Source organism: Typopeltis vanoorti, chromosome 12 (genome assembly GCF_054136105.1).
Source record: "Typopeltis vanoorti isolate ZY-2024b chromosome 12, IOZ_Tvanoo_1.0, whole genome shotgun sequence".
Classification (NCBI taxonomy): Eukaryota; Metazoa; Arthropoda; class Arachnida; order Uropygi; family Thelyphonidae; genus Typopeltis; species Typopeltis vanoorti.
The window spans coordinates 5969284-5988622 of record NC_143560.1 but is presented as its reverse complement, the minus strand read 5'-3'; the positions used below and the strand labels follow the sequence as shown (position 1 = coordinate 5988622).

The window sequence follows — 19339 nt, the reverse complement described above, 5'->3', positions numbered from 1 at the left end:
CTCAATTTCCTGCAATCCAGTATCATCAATATGATACATCGTATGCATCCTTTTCAACCTAAACATAAAACAGCGTGTGAAATATATTCATTATGACAGGGTGAAAGATTTTTAGAAGAAAAGCTGGACTAGTGAGCTAAAATTCTTACATATTTGGTATGAGTGCCAGTTGTGTAAGGTAAGTAGTAGTTGATAGTAGAGGGAAGAAAGTTAACAAAAGATGGGAAAATATGAGCATCAGCAAGATTAATGAAAGTACAATAATTGTTGGTCATGAGAACGAAGTGGACATCATGAGAGAAGTAGTGCACTGGCAAAACATGAGCTTAAATGAGTGTAGAAATGTCTGGTGAGTGATAGAGAACAAAAAAAGAAAAAAAAAATGATGGAAGAGAAAGGAATGTATGACAAAAGAAATGGAAAGCAAAGATAAGAAGAGTGCTTAATGAATGTGACAGCCTTGTTTATCAGGTGCAAATGAATGTGTCAGGTTACAAGGAGGTAAAGTGAAAGCCTCCCCCCCACACTAATGACTTGAAAGGACAAAAAAGTATGGTAAAAGTAAACCAAATGTGAAAAAGCTATTGGAAGAAGTGGAAAAAAAAAAAAAGTTGGAGTAAAATTGCAAGTCTACTGCCACAGTATGACAGACGAGAATTAAGGCCATGATTGCAAATTACTCAATGCATAGATTGGGCAGGAAGAATAGTATACAGAGTTGTGGTGCTCTTAACTGAATTTGATTGATGGGAATGCGGATGTCTGTAAAGTTGCTGGATTGCACTTAAATGGAGTTGGTGTCTGGAGAACATGTTTTTTTCCAAGAGTGTGAAGTGCAAGTTCAAAGGGAAACTAGAGCTCTTAAAGGGATGCAGAGACACGTTACATTCTCACTGACACGTTACATGGATGTGCGCACAGGCACCCATGTAATGTGTCAGTGAGAATGATCAAGGGTGCGACATACAAGGTGCAAAAGTAGCTGTGGATCTAAGGATACCGAGCATATATGCATCAGTTATAAGAGGAAGTAGATTTTGTCTTTGGGGCAGCCTGAGCTGAAGTTAGTGAAATTTAGTCAGTAGCAAATATACTTACAGGGATAGAAGATATGGACAGGGCTGGTGGAAGTGGGCATGCGGGCGCCGCTACGAAGGGGACGCCGCCACCAGAGCACAGTTCATAAGTTCATTTTTAAGTTCATTATTACATTCGATTGTTTACTTAGGTGAAGTCCCATATGAATATTGTAAAAATAAACTTTGTTTGTCTCTGCATAGTTTGTTTTAGATGTTATTGTAAATAACGCTCTGGAAGTTAACTATATATACTGCTTTAATAAGAATATGTTAGTGTTAAAAACAAAGGCAATGTTTTTATCAGTGAAGCTGCATGTAATAGATCTACATGGTGGCATTAGAAAGATTGTTATTAAAATTTGTTTGTTTGAGAAAGGCTTGCAGGCTCTAAGTGTAAACATCAGCTAAGTCAGTCAGAAAGGTTTAAATATCTTTCCGATGGCCGGCAACTTACAATTAAAAGAAAGCGGAGGAGAACAAAAGATGTGCTGACTTGAAACTTAAGATGAAAGAATCACACCGATTCTTTGGGGGGTTGCCAAACTTCATGCAAGGGCTCAGAGGAGGCATAATAAAAAGGAACTGAAGCAAACAGACGGGCTGCCCAGATCCAGAGATTGCTGCAAAAGTAGAGAGGGCCCAGTTCCAGAGACGCCCACACAGAGACAGGCTGCTCGTTTTCAGACGCTGTCAAAGAAGAGGCTGCTCGTTTTCAGACGCTGTCAAAGAAGAGGCTGCTCGTTTTCAGACGCTGTCAAAGAAGAGGCTGCTCGTTTTCAGACGCTGTCAAAGAAGAGGCTGCTCGTTTTCAGACGCTGTCAAAGAAGAGGCTGCTCGTTTTCAGACGCTGTCAAAGAAGAGGCTGCTCGTTTTCAGACGCTGTCAAAGAAGAGGCTGCTCGTTTTCAGACGCTGTCAAAGAAGAGGCTGCTCGTTTTCAGACGCTGTCAAAGAAGAGGCTGCTCGTTTTCAGACGCTGTCAAAGAAGAGGCTGCTCGTTTTCAGACGCTGTCAAAGAAGAGGCTGCTCGTTTTCAGACGCTGTCAAAGAAGAGGCTGCTCGTTTTCAGACGCTGTCAAAGAAGAGGCTGCTCAGTTTCAGACGCTGTCAAAGAAGAGGCTGCCCAGTTACAGATGCTGTCAAAGAGGATGTGCCCAGTTCCAGACATTGCTCAAGCTGCCTGGTCCCAGACGTTACCGAAGAAAGACAGAACTGCTCAGTTCCAGACATCGTCAGAGAGCATACCAGATCTAGACATAGGTTGAGAGAGGAGTTTTCCGCTTCCAGAAAGGAGCTTCTCGGTTCGAGATGTCGCTAGAGAGAAACGACTTCTAGGCCACAGACAGGGCTTTCAAATTGCCGAAAGAAGTCCCAAATGCCGTAAAAGTTTCCAGTCCAGAGAGGGATGCTGATTGACAGTTGACGGCAGTTTCATTTTTTCTTGGAGGTGGCATTTTCAGTTTCTTAGAGGCTGCAATTCAAGCTACTTGAGACGGCAGTTGTCCAGGCATTTTCAGCAAGCCCAAATAGAGGAGAAAAGGTGAGGCAAATTTCCCGAAGTACTTTCGCTCATAAGTTTTTCTTTTCGCCGTGGGAGAATAACATTTTTCCGGATCTGTATGAGTCCCAATACGCTCCCGATGAGATATAGCCGAAGCCAAAATTCCAGGTGAAGATCTGAGATGAAAGAATTGCCATAGAACTTTTAGTGAAAGACTTTTCACTGATTGTGAACTTACAAAAGTTCAAAACTTTTATATAATTCCTCTTATAATTGTATTAGAAAGACTTTTAAGATATATGTTTAATGTTTAATAAGGTTAAGAAGTGTCCTTAAGAGAATCAGTTGGCATGTTAGAAGTTGATATCAAATTTGTAAAGATAACTTAACAGAGATATAGCTAACCTCTTTGCGAGTAAGCTTGGAGTTTAAGAAGTAATATTTGTAAACTGAGAGTAGATAACTTTTTGTGTTAAAGAAAGTATTTAAAGTTGAAGATAAAAGGTTCTAAATTTTGCTAAAGAGTTTTATAGGATAGAGAAAACAATCTCCCTAATGTTGAAATTTGTGTACATTTCATAGTAATGTAAATAAATGTTATTTGACTTTCTTGTAAACATAACATGTAATAATATAAACAAGAGATTCTGAGAGAGAGAAAGTGTGCACAGCTACATTAGAATAACGGAGAATAAAGTATAAAGTAAAGAAAAAAGACATCACAAATAATTAATAAAAATTACAAATATACAAAGTTAAATAATAATAAAAGTTTACAATGTTGCAGTAATGACAGGATAGCAACAGTAGATTTATAACAGTGCGCATCTCAGTAGGCTACTGACAGTGCAGTGCAGACTATTGTTTCGTCTCTGTGTCGTGTTGTGTAATAATTTCTTGTGGGTATAAAATAGAAACAGAATCAAAAATTAAAAAGTTTTCCGGTGCACAAAATCGTAAGCGTAATGCTGCAAAAGAAGCAGATATTAAGAAACAAACTGGGCTCTTAATAAATTTGTTAAAATGTTAAAATATTCTGATGCAGATTGTAACCAACTCGATAGATCAGAAATCAGAGTTGATACATCATCCAGTTTGAATGACAGTACTATTGCAACTATTGAACAAGATAACGAGATGCAGGATTTAAGTGAAAAACAGTTAGGAGAAGATTTAGTTGTAGTTGACCGCGAAACTAACACATTGTTAGTCTCTGTAAATTTAGAAGATCCAGGTGAATGGGGAAATATTGATGAAAAATTAATTGAAAAAATTGAAATGTGGCCTGTTCAAAAGAAAAATATAATATATCCCAGAGATACACAGGTCGTAAATTTGGTGACACGTATTATAATAGAAAAATGAAAAACGGCGAGCTCGTGCCAAGAACATGGCTCATTTATTCCGAAACTTTAAATTCTGTTTTTTGCTCTTATTGCAAACTTTTCGTACCTACTGAATCAAGTAGTCTTGTAGAAGGTTATAACAATTGGAGAAATGTAAGTACAACTTTGCACAGACATGCGACTAGTTTAACTCACATAAAAAATTTCTTAAAATAGAAGGAACTCGATAAAAATTTAAAAAACAAAACTACTATTGATTGCCAGACTCAAAGCATGCATGAAATGGAAAAGAAACATTGGACGATTGTTTTAGAACGCTTGATTGAAATTATAAAATTCCTTGGTATCCAAAATTTAGCTTTTCGTGGATCATCTGATAAATTATATGAAAGGAATAAAGGCAATTTTTTAAAATTAGTCGAACTGTTTGCGAAGTTTGATCCCGTTATGGAAACTCATGTTGAAAGGGCCCTACAAAGAAACAATAGAGAGCACTGTGTGAGTAAAGACAGTCAAAATGAAATATTGGAAACTTTTAAGTAACGCAATCAGGGATACAATTTTATTATCACTTTGAAAATCTAAATATTATTCCATAATTTTAGACTGCACGCCTGATGCAAGTAAAACATAACAAATGACCATTATTATTTGCTTTGTTTCCTGTGACAATTCAATTGTCAAGTTCAGAGAAAATGTTTTAGGTTTTGCAGATATATCAGATTCCACAGGATGTCGTTTATGTACAACAATAATGGAACATTCCCATTTAACAAATGGCAGGTCAAGGGTATGAGAATGGGGCAAATATGAAAGGTAAAAAATATGGGCTCCAAAATTTGCTTTTGAACAAAAATCCTCAAGCTTTTAACGTGCCATGTGCTGCTCATACTCTAAATTTAATCATTAAAGATGTAGCCAAAGTCAATGCAGATACAATTAGTTTCTTTGCAATTATTCAAGAAATATACAATTTCTTTTCATTCTCTTACAAACGTTGAGATATCCTTTTAAAGATTTTGTAAAAAATTTAACATTGAAACAGCCATCAGAATCGCGATGGGAAAGTAAAATTCATGCAATCAGCCCTCTACGATATCAGTTAGGAGAAATTTATGATGCACTTTTTGAAATTTTAAATAATGAAAATTTTAATAAAGAAACTCAGCATGAAGCACAAACATTATGTGCTAAAATAAAGGACTACAAATTTATTTGCTCTCTTATAATTTGGCATGATTTACTTAACAGAATAAAGCCTGTGAGTAAAATGCTTCAAGACAAAAATATTAACATTACACTTGCTTTAGAATCTATCGAAAACTTAAAAATATTCTTACAAGAATATCGATCAGATACAAATTTTAAAGAAGTTCTAAAAACAGCAAAAGAACTGAGTGAAGAGGTGGATGGAGTCATAAGAATGCTCATTCGACATCCTTATTAAATTGAGTTATTTAGTTAACAGCACTACTGTTTACTCATAATAAAACCATTCAATAAAGAGTGTCGTTTAAATCGCACTGCACGGAGAACAAGAATTTAAAACTGGTACAGAAGTTCGATGTCAAAAGAAGATGTGACAATTTGACTTCCAGCATCATGACAAAACACCACAATCGCCAGACGATAAATTTAGAGTGAATATGTTTTATACACTTCTAGACGTTGCAATGTGTTCGTTAATAGAACGTTTTGAATAACTAAAAACATTATGATAATTTCAATTTATTGTATAGATTACTGCAAATTAATAACGAAGATTTATGAAAAAATTGTGACGATTTAGAAATTCTCTTGAAGGACGGCGACAAAAAAAGACAAATTGCAATAGAACTATGCGCAAGTTATGTGCTTTCTGGGATATTTTTCGGAAGGTTAATTTAAATATTCAAAACCCCCTTTCGATATTCTTAATTTTATTGGGTCCAATAATTTATCTTTCCCTAACTTTTCAATTGCTTTAAGAATACTATTAACCTTACCTGAAGGACGGCAACAATAAAGACGTAAATGCAATAGAACTATATGATGAGTTATGTGCTTTCCGGGATATTTTAAATTAGTGTAGTGAGCAGTGAACGTTCCTTTTCCAAGGTGAAATTGATTAAAACCTACTTAAGAAGTATGTCACAAAAAAAGCTTGTTAGTTTGGCATTAATTGCTATTGAAAATGATATATGTGCGGAATTAGACGTTAAGACCATTATTTCTAATTTTGTGAATATGAAATCAAGAACCCTAAAATTTTAATAAAAAAATTTCACGTTAATTTATTAACCTGAAATTTTTAATTTATTTTCTATTATTATTATAACAGAAAATTTATTTTTTAATTTATTTTCTGTTAATTCTGTAAAGATTTTATTTTTTGAATACTTATATTAAATGTTCTAATTATTTCTGAATTCTTTTCTTATTTTCTCATCTATCTTGAGTTTCTTTTATATATTTTCCTAAAAGATAGTTCCACTTATAAAAATTATTAAGAAAGTTTTACAAGTTACTAAGAATTTAGTAAAATGCAAGAATTTTTTAAACTTTAGTTCAAATGATTTTAACTTTAATTAAAATTCATTCTAATTTTGTTAGCAATTCAGGTCGGTGAGAAGGCTATAATCCCTGTATCATTATATTCAACGATTAAAGTGAATGGCTTTATAAAAATTTGCTTTAACTTTTGAGAATTTTTTGAATATTTGAGTTTTTAACGATTATCCTGCCTAGTCAACACCCCTGGTTCATTACATTTAGTGAACCAACGTGTAGCTGGTCTTTCAAAATTTATTTAAGAAATTTCAAGTAATTAAAATTTTTATTATCGTAGAAGAACACGCGCCCAGATCGTTACAGGGACGCTTAGATAGAAATTGCATGCGGGCGGCAAAGACCGTAGTGCTGGCACTGGATATGGATATAGTATTTTCATGTAGGATAGAGTTATTAGAATATGGGAAGGGTATTGCTAATGATAGCAGATGAATTGTAGCCAAAAATAATAGGTTTGTCTTTGTGAGGCCAGATGTGAAGCGCTGTCTTTGATGCAGTCTGATGTGAGATAGATGCTAACAGGAAAAAATATACAGCTGGTTGTTACTGATGCCCAGGAAATACAGGGGAAGACATGGATGACATGCATAGCATATTACTATGATTTATCACAGCGTATGTTCAGGCTTAATAATTTTGGAGAACTTCGACTATGACAAAAAACTGGAATGGCGAAAATATCATGATAGGAAGGAAATAGAATTTATTCACCTCTGAGATTATTACCTTCATTATGTACTGTTTCAAGTACATAATGGAGGGAATTAGGGCTTTGAGAGTGCTGGATCTGGTGATCCAGCACCAGATAATCTATAGCATCAAAAGAGGGGATCTATCCATAACCAAGATAGCCTTTGATTGGCAAATCATGCTGTCTTGACTTGGCAGGTTGTCACACTTGGAATTTGCATTTAACATGTTTATACAAGGCATTCAAAAAACTTCTGTCACCACCATCACCTTCTCTTTCTAGCTGGTTGAAAGAATACACTTCACCCAACCATAATTTCCTCTTTGCATATCAGCAAGTCTGCTGATGAAAGGAGGAAAGAGGATGCACAAGATGATTTGCTGCTCCATCAACCCATGTATTCCTGCTGCATAGTGGGACACATTTGTGTCCCCATACAGGGCATTCGAATGACAAAGGTATACATTCTGCATACCTCTCTGTATGCAGATATAGTTAAAATCGTGCAATCTATCATGGGAACACAAATGTGTCTCACTATGCTGCAGGAATACTTGGGTTGATGGAGCAGAAAATCATCTTGTGCATTGGTTGTGCTTGTTATGTGTATTTATTTACATGTTTTATATATAAAACATGTAAATAACCATGTTCCTCTTTATAAGGCTTTGATATGCCGACATCTGGATTACTGTGCTCAATTCTGGTCCCCTGGGTTGGGGATGAGGAAGTGGTGGAGAGGAATTCAGAGGCTAGTGACCAAAATATTCAGTGGCCTGTGGAATGTTCCCTATAAGGATAGATTGAATGTATGTGGATTGCAGAAGTTGGTTGATAGGAGAAAAAGAGGGGATGTGATACACTCTGGTGTCCTGCACCAGGCAGGAAACATCACTATCGACAATAACATAGTCAGTGAGACTTTTCTTATTTTTTTCCTCTTTTCTCCATGTGAATTTGTGCATATTTTTATGCTGGAACATGGTGTTAGTAATAACCAGTCCATGTCCTGAGCAGAAATCCAACAGATTTTTGCCAAAATAAGTGTTGATACTTATTTTGGGAAAACCCAAACCAGCAATGAAAGAAAAGTTATTGCTGGCAAAATAACTATGGCATTTCATGGCATAAAAGCATCATTCTCTTAATTCTAATGATTGCAGTAGCCAACTTGTTTCTATAATATTTTTTGACTCCCAAGCCACAAAATTTCCAAGTGCTAGAACAAAATCAACTTCAATTTTGAAAAATGTATTAGTTCCGTACAGTGTAGAAAAAATTAAAAGTGATTTAGAAGTACGATATTATGGTATCTCGACTGATGCAAGTAATCACAAAGCTGAAAAAAATTTTTGCTTTATATTTCAATATTTTACCGAGGGATAGTGGCGTACAAATTACATTCTTACGTCCTTACAAAACGAAACATCAGATATATTATCAATTTTCTATTTTGAAACCTTAAAGCATCATTTAATAGATGTCATAAAATATATTGCATTTTGTGGAGACAATGCAAATATAAATTTTGGAGGTCTACTTCATTGAGGGACAAATAATGTCTTTGCAAAACTTAAATACTCCTGTAATGAAAATTTGGAAAAATTGGATGTCCAGCACATATATTGCATAATTGCATGCACACTGCAGCTGATGTATTATCAGTTGATGTTGAGGTAGTTGTTGTAAAACTCTTTAGATATTTTAGTATCTATACAGTTTGGACAGAATGATTTAGAGTTCTGTGAATTTGTTAACTCAGAATATCAGTCTCTGTTATCTTATTCTAAAACTTGCTGGCTGTCATTAAGAAATGCAATAGAAAGAATTATACATTTATTTGAGGCACTTAAATCGTTCTTCAATTTGGAAGAAACACCACCAAAACTTTTGGTAGACTTCTTTAACAATCCATAAAGTGAAGCGTATTTATACTTATTATATAGCATGCAATGTATTTTTAATTAAAAAAAAAATTCGAAAATTGAATGAAAAAAATAAGTGTTATGAAGTACTCAGTGTCTTACAAGAAACTTTAGAATTAATGAAAGCAAGAACTGTTGGAAAATTTATTCCAACCAATTTGAATACACTTGATGAAATTGAAATTTTAAAAACAATGAAAGATAATTTTTTAAATGAAGTAGAAAATTTTTATGGCACATGTTACAATTCTTTGCAAAAATGGATAACTGCATTATCAAAATTGAGCACTTTAATACGTTTATTTGGATGGCTTTAAAAGAAATTCCATATTGGGAACAAATTGAGAGTACCTGTACATATTTAAAAACTAAGAACATCAACGACGAGTTATTTGATCAGGTAATACTTCTCAGAAAATTTTTGAAGAAGAAAACAAGAATGAGGAGTGGTACAAGAGATCTTGCTATGAAAAATGGACAGCTGTATTAAAACAAATTTAAAGAACAGTGTTCTGAATTGCTCCAATTTCATGAATACTTGTTCACCATTCCTGTTCACAATATTCATGCTGAAAGAATTTTTTCGCTGTCAATTCAGTGGACAGATGAGAGAAGTAAGATGGATGTGATAACAGTGGAAGCAATTTTGCAGTGTTGTTTAGTTAACATCATTATCTCTTGTGAAGATTTCTATAAACTTGTAATAGATGATCCAGTTTGGTTAGAGAATGCTAAAAGTAGTACTAAATATAACGCCTGAACTGCACCTAATTATTATAATGTTTCTACATTGTCATTTAATAAAATTGTTTTAAGGTTCGGTTCCGAGTTTTCTTTCTTTTTTTTTAACACCCGTGTCCCATATATGGTTTTCCAAAATCTGGCAACCCTAGGTTTGAAGCATGTTTTAAAGCTGCTGTTGATTCCAAAAACAATCTTTCTGACTTATGACTTCTGTGTGCCACTTTTGTTTTCTTCCATTTGATCCTGTGTGAAGGGGTATCCAAAGCATGGTCTGCTAGAGCTGACTTGCCGTAACAATAGTGTGGATAGCCAGTGGCTATAATCCCCATAGGATAGGGAAAAAAAAAGCCAAATGCTCCCCAGAAATCCCATTGGTACAGTATTGGTATTTATCAGAATCAAATTGGCAACTCTCATCCATTCATGTTAGGACAAACTCTCTTCTTTATACATCCAGGAGTTTATGAAGTGCCTTGTTTTTGTGACCTGGCTTACTATGAACAGACATGAAGAACTGTTGACATCTGCTTGGTGAACATTTAAAAAAAAACGAACAAAAACCATCTGGCACTATCGTTATGGCAAGTAGGGTCTAGTGGACCATATCTTGGATACCCCTTCACACAAAATCAAATGGAAGAAAACAAAAGTGCTACATAGAAATTATTATTATATAACACCTCCAAGGAGTCCAAAGACTCATCGAAGGAGGGCACCTACTCTACAACTCTGTCTCCACAACTGAACTCAATCCACCAACTACACCACCACTACTACCCAACACTGCCACTAGTATTTTCACTGATAATCACAAGCATATTTTTGTGGTTGTCAGTGAAAAAAAAAAAAAAAAAAAGGCTGAGTTCAAATCATGCCCATACAGGATTTGAACCCAGCCTTTTGGCTGGAGAGCAGATATGTTAACACTCAACCAACCAGGTTGGCAGTTATGAGTCAGAGAGATTGTTTTTGGAATCAACATACTTTAAAATATGCTCCAAACCTCAACAGATATGTCTGTATAAATTTACCAAAAATCTGGAAGATCATTTTAAGATCTAATTAATACTTGTTTTTTTCTCTTTTTTTTCAGCATGGATGGCACCTTATTAGGATTTTGGTTCCTTGTGTTGTCTGTTACAATTTTTTTTAAACTAGTCCCACTGTTACACCAAATTGTTGTTTCGTGTACTGTGACAAACTGTTTTTTGTGCTCTGAAGATGCTGGATATAATATCAGCAAAATATCAACTAAAGTTAATAAATATTAATTAATAAATTGATTATTTTCTTATCATTCTGTGTTGAAATATCATGAAAATAAATTAACATGAACTGCAAAAAAAATAAGCCTTTCCACACATCCTGTAAGATATCTACATCACCTTTTTCAGCTATTGCCCTCTCTAATTTTGCATCATTGGCAAACAACTGAATATCCTCCTTCAAATCTTTTACTGTATCATTAATGTACAAATTAAAGAGTAGTGGACCTAGTACAAAGCCCTGATGCACTCTTCTAGTCACCCCTTGATTCCACTCCACTATATACCACCCTCTATCAGCCATCCCCCTTATATCCATGCCACCAGCCTCATATCCATTCCCATTTGCTCCAACTTATGTAAGTTTCTATTATTGCAGTATTCTATCAAATAAATAAATCAGGTTGCAAAGTCCAGTAGTATTATGGTGTAGCCATTTCCATGATCCACTTCTGCTGTCAGCTTATTATAAAATGTGAATAAATTACTGAGGTAGGACTTACTTTTTACAAAGCCATGCTGTCCCCCTATTAGTATCATGTTCCTATCCATGGAAAACTGGATTATCTTATCCAATAAGCTGATCTTATACACCAACATCATGTAATAACCAACTTATGTAATAGTTTTTCATGTGGGATTCTATCAAATGCCTTTGCAAAGATCAGCAGCATCATGGTATAGCTATTTCCTTTATGCAATTCTACTATCACCTTATAAAATGTAAATAAATTACTGAACCTACCTTTTACAAAGCCATTCTGCTCCCTATAGAGTATCATATTTCTATCCACTCATTTCTGAATTTTACTTTTAACCAACTTTTCCAATACTTTAACCACCACCACTCCTGAGATACTAATTGGTGTCTGTAATTTGTTACTTCGGTCTTGGAGCTTTAATGTAATGAAACTCCCTTTTAACCTTGCCAGAGCTGAGACTTAGATTAAACAACTTTGTCAGAGGCACTGCTAGTTCACTTGCAAAATCTCATAGCACACGAGCTGACATACTGTCCAGGCCCACTGCTGCATTCACATTGATATTTTTCAAGATACTGAGTACCTCCAGTTTATCTATCACATTTCACTTAGTAACTGAACTATTCTTTCTGCTTCTGTAGCTTTCCTACCATCAGCACTGAGTTAAATTATCTTTATGGAAAGAGAAAGAAAAATCATTCTTTCTTTTACTTGCTACATAGTGAAAAAACTCTTTTGGATTTACTTTGGTCTACTTAGCTAATTTTCTCTTGAAATCTGATTTAGTTCCTTACCATACTAGTTACCCTTCTTGCTTGTGCTTTATACTTCTCATTGACATGCTGATCACCTTGTTTATATTCTTTCCACAATGCTTTTTTGTACCTCCTGCTTTAAATTCTTAGTCATCCGTTTAATCCCTACTTGGTTTATCCTTCTGGCCCTAGGTATGCAGTATGATACTTCCTCTCTCAACAATGCTTGACCACTTCTCATGCACTCATGACATTTATTCCATGTAGCTTCTTATGCCATGGCACTGCTCCAAGTTGCCTTCTAAGTTTCATAATTAGACTTACCATAAATTTTTTTTATCAAACCGGGACATTTTTGAGAATTTGCTCAAAACAGAAAGTAACGCCTTCCACGCTAAGTGCTTATGATTCAAAAGGTTAAATAACGGAGTGGTTAACAAAAAACAGCATTTCGTAGTAATAATTTTTAATTACTCTTAACTGAACATAACTTATTATTAAAAAGTTATTAATATTTATCACTAGCGTGAACTTTCTTTAAAAATTCTTTATTATTTTTAATTGCGTTGAAAAATTCACTACAATTTAGTTCACTATTAAGTTTGCAGCGCAATGCAGCTTTTACTGTTGATTCAGCCATTTTACCTCTTTCTTCATACCATATGTTATTCATTATTGAGAATAACCTTTCAACAGGTGAAGATGTGCCTGGCAGGCTGAAAATGTATTCTATAATTTGGACAAGATTGGGCAATGAAATGTTCTTTTCTTTGAAATGACTGAATAGTTGTATCCATTTTTCTTCGTGACTTGTATTTTTCAAAATGTCATAGTTTGCCAACCAAAAAGCTTTTGCAATGTCCACTTCATCAAACAGTTCATCCATGTTTATTGCATTATTTGCAAGAGTTTCATTAATTTTTTCACCTGAAGCTGCAATTTCCAACCAAGTTAATTCATTGTTGTTTATCCTAGTAAAAGATTCTGCTCCACCAAAACTATTTTCCCAAAGCTCAATGTAAGAAAGACATCAGTCTTAAAATTTTGTAAACTCTTATAGTATTGTATTAATATTAATACTTCCATTATTTTCCAGTATTCTAAAAAGCTTTTTTGTTTCTTGAGGTATAAATTTATTATCACAGCTTTCCTCAAGATTTGTTTTTAATTTTCTAAGTTCAATGACCATATCTGTTGCACTCGCTTTTGTACTTTCCATAATCAAGATAGATTTGTTAAACAATTTGAGTTGCCTGTGCACAACCCACAAATACATTTCACCACAATCATTATGAAAGAACTGTTTTATCATCACCAAACAGTGTTCTTGTGAAATAAAATATGATTTCAAGTATTCTGTCAATAGTTGGAAGTAGCAAAAGAAAACGAGTGTTACCATGTTGAAGAACCTTTTTATACTCTACATCTAGAAATTCACAGAACGCTTTTAGTTGAGTGACTCGAACCATATAAATGTGGAAATATTTATAAATTTTGACTACTAAAGCTTCTATTTCAGTAGGTAGAACATCAACTGCAGTTTGAAGACAGTTGTGAACGATGTGAGCATCACAACCAATGCCTACGATATTTCTTCTTAGTTCCTTCTTCAATTGACTGCAAATATTGTTTTCTCCTTTCCGTTTGTGCAGATAACTGCAATACCCCCGAAATTGGTATTTCAGTTATCTCCACAAAATCTGATAATATATTTGTTATATTATGAGTTTTCATAACTGACATTAAATGGTTTGTCAGTATTTCTGCAGTTTCACCGGGAACTGATTGAAAGTCTAAAAGTTTAACTTTTACTCCACAATCCGGTGCAAAATACTGCACAACACATGGCACAGTCTTTATTTCTTTCCTGTTTGAAGAATCATTTGATATCGTCGCAGAATTTGTTTTGTTTAAATCTTCACAAAGTTGCTGAAACAGCAGTGGCTCAATCACATTAACAATGACAGCTTCACATTTTGTTCTACCCAGTCTAAACTTTGTTTCAAAAAGCTTTGATATCAATTTAGATGAACAATCGGCAGACTTAAAGCTGAGATTGTGAATAGCAACATGAAATGCAAAAGTTGCTTCTTTACCAGCTATTAAAAATTCTTTGTCACTTGGATCAGCACCTTTAAAATATGACAATATCTTTGAGGAAGTTCCTGCCGCTGCTAGACTAGCCTTATGTTTCGCTCATGTCAAGTGATTTTTTATGTCTGAACACCCACTATGAGCCACAAAAAATTCTGAAGAGCACTGTTCACATTTCACTTTGTCCATATGACCTCAAACGTTTTTCAAAAACGGATAATCCTTTTTTAATTCATCCTTAAACACACAGTTTCTTTTTGGCATTTTGTGATTAAAATTAATTTAATGAAGTAAAAAAAATCACAAACAACATGCCGAAAAGAAACACAGACTCGCAATCTAAAATCAACTAAGATTGCACATACTCAACAATGACTTGCAATGCAGCGTACAGGCCAGAGTCAAAGTGGGGTATTCGTGTTTCCTAATCACCATTTTCCGAGGCTGCACTTTTTGTACTGCATGTATGTTCTGCTCTTTTAAATTTTTACCAAATAACCGTGACAAAACGATAAACTGGCCGGGATGTATGATAAGCCTAGTCATAATTGCCAGTTCTGTAGTTCTGCATAAACCCTTTCTTGGCTGAACTTTCCACATGTTGAGCAACCTCCCAGGACAAGACTGCATGGTCACTCTCTCTCTCTGGTTGGAAGTAGAGTTGCTACTGCAGTTATAGATAGATCTTTTGACGTGTTACAAGATCCAACACCTTCAAATCCTTGGTCCCTTCCATCACATGCTGTTACAGGTAATTATCCTGTAGTAACTGTATAAATTTCATTTCCATTTTGCCATGTGCCCTTTCCTCCTTCCAGTCTGTATCACCATAGTTGAAGTCTCCCATGATAATGCCTCAAATGAACCTTAACTTCTGTTTTTGTTGGTTGAAGTTCTTCAGCCATCATTAATAATATTCCTCCTGTCCTATTTCTTCTCTTTTCTCTGAAAATACAATATCCATTACATTCTGTCCCTGTAACTGCTAATCATTTTAGGCCAAGTTGAACTGACCAATACTGAAAACTCCTTTCCTTTATTTCAGATACTTTCAGCATTCGTGCACATGCATTTCAACATCCCCTTGGGCCACAGTTACCCTTACATAATGTCATTACCTGCCCATTCAGATTTGAAACCTGAGAAACTACACCCAGCTCTTCACAATCATTCCTGCACTCATGCTCATTTGTCTCAGACACATACAGGGTTACCCCCCCCCCCCCCCCCCAATATCTCTAGTTTTGCTGGTTTTGTTTCCAGCCTCTCAGTGAACAAAACTTTCTCCAAGTAATTTTTTTTGTTTGGGATTTGAGATTATTTGAGATTGTAATTAGGCTCTTAACTCTTGCTCTATATTTGTAGAGGATGAAAACAATTGTAATTCCTTGATTTGTTTAGGACCAGATGTGACCATGAGCAGTTTGCTGTAGTGAATTTTATCACTGTCCATGTGGGACCTTTTTCTGTAGTTTTTTTTTTTTTAAATAGCAGAGTTTGCTATAGTGAGCATTATCTGTATACCATACCTGGTTTGAAAATTACTAAAACTGTTAGTGAAAGTTTATCACATTCTCACCCACAATGGAGAATTTTATATTTTCTTATAAATAATTCATTGATCATGCTATTATATAAATAATTCTGTTTATTTAATAATGTCTGTAGGGAGTCATTGTTACCTACATTGCCTTCTTCTGATGATGTAACAAGTGTTGTCAATCATCTCGACCAGATGGTAACTCTTCTTCTTCAAGAGGTTACTAGTTTACAGCTTGTCCATAGGCAGAGTCTTCCAGTATACTTGGAAAAAAATGAAAATTCTGATTTTATTAAGGAAGATGATATGGGACCTATAATGAATTACATGTTTATGGAAGATGTTCTAGATAAACTTTTTGCTTGGTCAATGCAGAGTGGAGAGTTTGTTAAGGTGATGAAACTGGAGCTTCTCAAGCTTTTTGAGGTAACTTATTGCAATTTTTTATTGATGAATAGTTTATTTATACATTATTTACAGATATTAATAAAATAAAGCATGCTAAAAATATTTATAAATCAATATTTAGTCATTGTTAGAAATACAGTTACTTTATTTCAATATTTGAACATTTGTTCATGTAGTCCATGTATTTTTTCAATTTTGACTTTGGTAATGGATGATAAGAATATTTTTAGATTGTTCCATTTAGCATTGTTTTTGTAACAAGAACAGCATGTCTTTGTGGGCCTTTACAAGTAAAAGTATTCAGTCGGGAAAAATCATAAGAACTATTACAATCTTTTTTTATCTATAAGTCAGATGTATGGTGTCAAAACTCTATCAAAATTTTTTTTAACAAGGTTATTAAAATGTTTCACATAATAACACAAGCTATATACGTCTTCTTCATAGCACATAAGACTGAGATCAGTTTCTTGTGGAAGAAAACAAACTATAAAATGATGTTTGCAGACTCTTTGGTCAGGATTAAATTGACAAAAATTTACCTTTTTTTTTTATAACATTGAGTTTATTAACGTTATAGTATATATGCAATAGATAGAATCCGTCACAAGATAAGATAAAATACAGTATGTAATTAAATATTGTTATAATAATTACACATTAATACATAGCACAAATGTAACAAATTTATTACAGGTATGAGACAAAATTACAATATGGATCTGTTCAAATACCTGACAAAATTTACAGTATAGGGTGATACAAAATAAGATTTACAAGAATAAACATGAAATATCTAACCAAGGATGACTACCAAACTGGTTACTAAACAAATATATTCACATTGAGGGTAGGTACACAGTGTGACAGATATATACTTGCCTATATCTGTGATTATTAGATTACAGGAAAGCACTGAACTTGGTAATCATATTATTAACAACAAGTTAAGTCAGTTAAAATCTAAGAAAAAAAAGGTGATATGGTATGGTGATTCAATCTTAAAATTTGCACTTGCCGAGGGAGTCACCACTTCTAGTTTCCTGGGGGTCTAAAATTAAAGATATCACAAACATAATTGAAAAACAAAAAAGAAAAGTAAAAGAGATGGTAGTGCTAATAATTTGAGTAGCAACAAATATAGTATGAGAGAAGATATGTAAGGTCTATTGGAAGAAACGAGAAAGAAATGTTAGAGAGAGTAAAAATTGTCGGTTTGCTTATCCGGATATGATAGTATCGAGTTAAGGAGCATGATGATAACAAATGATTTCACACGTAGGCTGTGCAGAAGAAAGATGTGAGTTTTTTTAGATGTGTGTGGAGTGAGTTTGATGGCAAAAAAGACTTGTATAAGAGGGTTGGCCTGGAAAAATTACTTCTTTGTATGAGACCTAATGCAGAGAGGGCAGGGAAACTGAATCACCAAGGGAGGAATGAGAAAAATGTGTGTGAGAGTTCAGCTGCAGTATGCAAATGTGATAAAGATATGAATGTCTTCATGCATGGTTATGTATGTAGCGAAAGGATAGAAAAATATGCTTTGGATTCGGATGTTTAAAGTATGTCTGGAGGGGGGGGGGGAAGAGGAAAAAAGTTCTACAACAGGGGCACTACTAATGGTATCAGATGACTTAAGTCCAGTTAGGGTCGAAACGTAAGAAAACGATGGTAACAATGTTTTTTTTTTTTCCTGCACAATACTCGTTACTTATCTGGCCTGAGCCAGACAAGTAATGAGTATTGTTTAACGAGTATTGTGCCGAAAGCTAAATCAGAGTATGAAAAGAAATTGACCATGCAAGCTAAAGGCAATCCATAAGAATTTTATTATTATGCTGCAAGAAAAAGAATGTGAAAGCATAACCGTATTGAATGCAGTTGGTACTCTAGTGTCAGAAGCTAATGAGATTGTTATTATTATTATTATTACCTAACACCTCCAGGGAGTCCAAAGACTCATCGAGGGAGGGTACCTACTCTACAACTCTCCATCTCCACCTCTCCACCAGCTGCAACTAACTTCATCATCTACACCAACGCCATCTTCTGCCGACTATCACCACTAGTATTTTCAGAAACAAACATCCATGCCCATGGTGGGATTCGAGCCTGCAGCCTTTTGGCTAGAGAGCGGATACGCTAACCACTCTGGCAACCAGGCTGGCAACCGGCCTTGTTCAATTTATTGATTAATTAATTGTTCAATTAATGAGTGCTCACTTTGCTACCATATATCAACCAGGTGTATGTAAGATGGTGTACAGTGCTACATTGGATGAAGAGTTAGAGGTTCATGAAAATAAGGGTGAAGAACTGTTAACATCAGATGAGCATAACCTGAATAAGAATTTGTCAATAGGGACAGATTGAATATCAGCCGATTTGCTAAAGGAATGTTCATCTGAATTGGCTAGACCTTTCACATGCTTGTATAACTTGAGTCTCAGCTCAGGAATGATACCTCAGGAATGGAAGGAATATATGATAGTTCCATTGTACAAGGGTGGTGCAAAAACTGATGTGTCTGACTACTGACCTATAAGTATCTCTGGTGTTGGTGGTGAAGATTTTAGAGAATTTGGTAAGAACTCGCATACAGAAATGGGTAGATAAACAAGCTATACTCTGCAAGGAGCAGCACGGGTTTACTAAAGGAAGTTATATTTTAGCAATTTGCTCATATTTTATAACAATGTTACGGCCGAGTTGGATAATGGGAATGAATACACTATGATAATTTTGGATTTTTCTGAGGCATTTCATAGGATACAACATGAAAGGTTGTTGCATAAACTGGAGAATATGGGATTGGAATATAAACTCTTGACTTGGATCAGGGGATGGTTGACAGACAGACATATCAAAAAGTGGTGCTCCTTTAAAAGAGTCATTTCTGGTGCCTCCCCAGCATGATTCAGTAAGGGAGGCACCAGACTCCTTCCTGGGTTCGAGTATAT

At 34.8% G+C, this 19339-nt stretch overlaps 1 protein-coding gene across 5 annotated transcripts in view; it reads left to right on the top strand.

Annotated features, from left to right (window-relative positions):
- Positions 1 to 19339, top strand: part of LOC150100558 (FHF complex subunit HOOK-interacting protein 1B-like) — a 303141-nt gene that overhangs the window by 38925 nt on the left and 244877 nt on the right. For all 5 annotated transcript variants that reach the window (XM_090401613.1, XM_090401614.1, XM_090401612.1 and 2 more), the window contains exon 3: positions 16100 to 16397. In XM_090401613.1, the coding sequence (XP_090257739.1) occupies positions 16100 to 16397 (298 nt within the window). The remainder of the gene's footprint in view (positions 1 to 16099; positions 16398 to 19339) is intronic.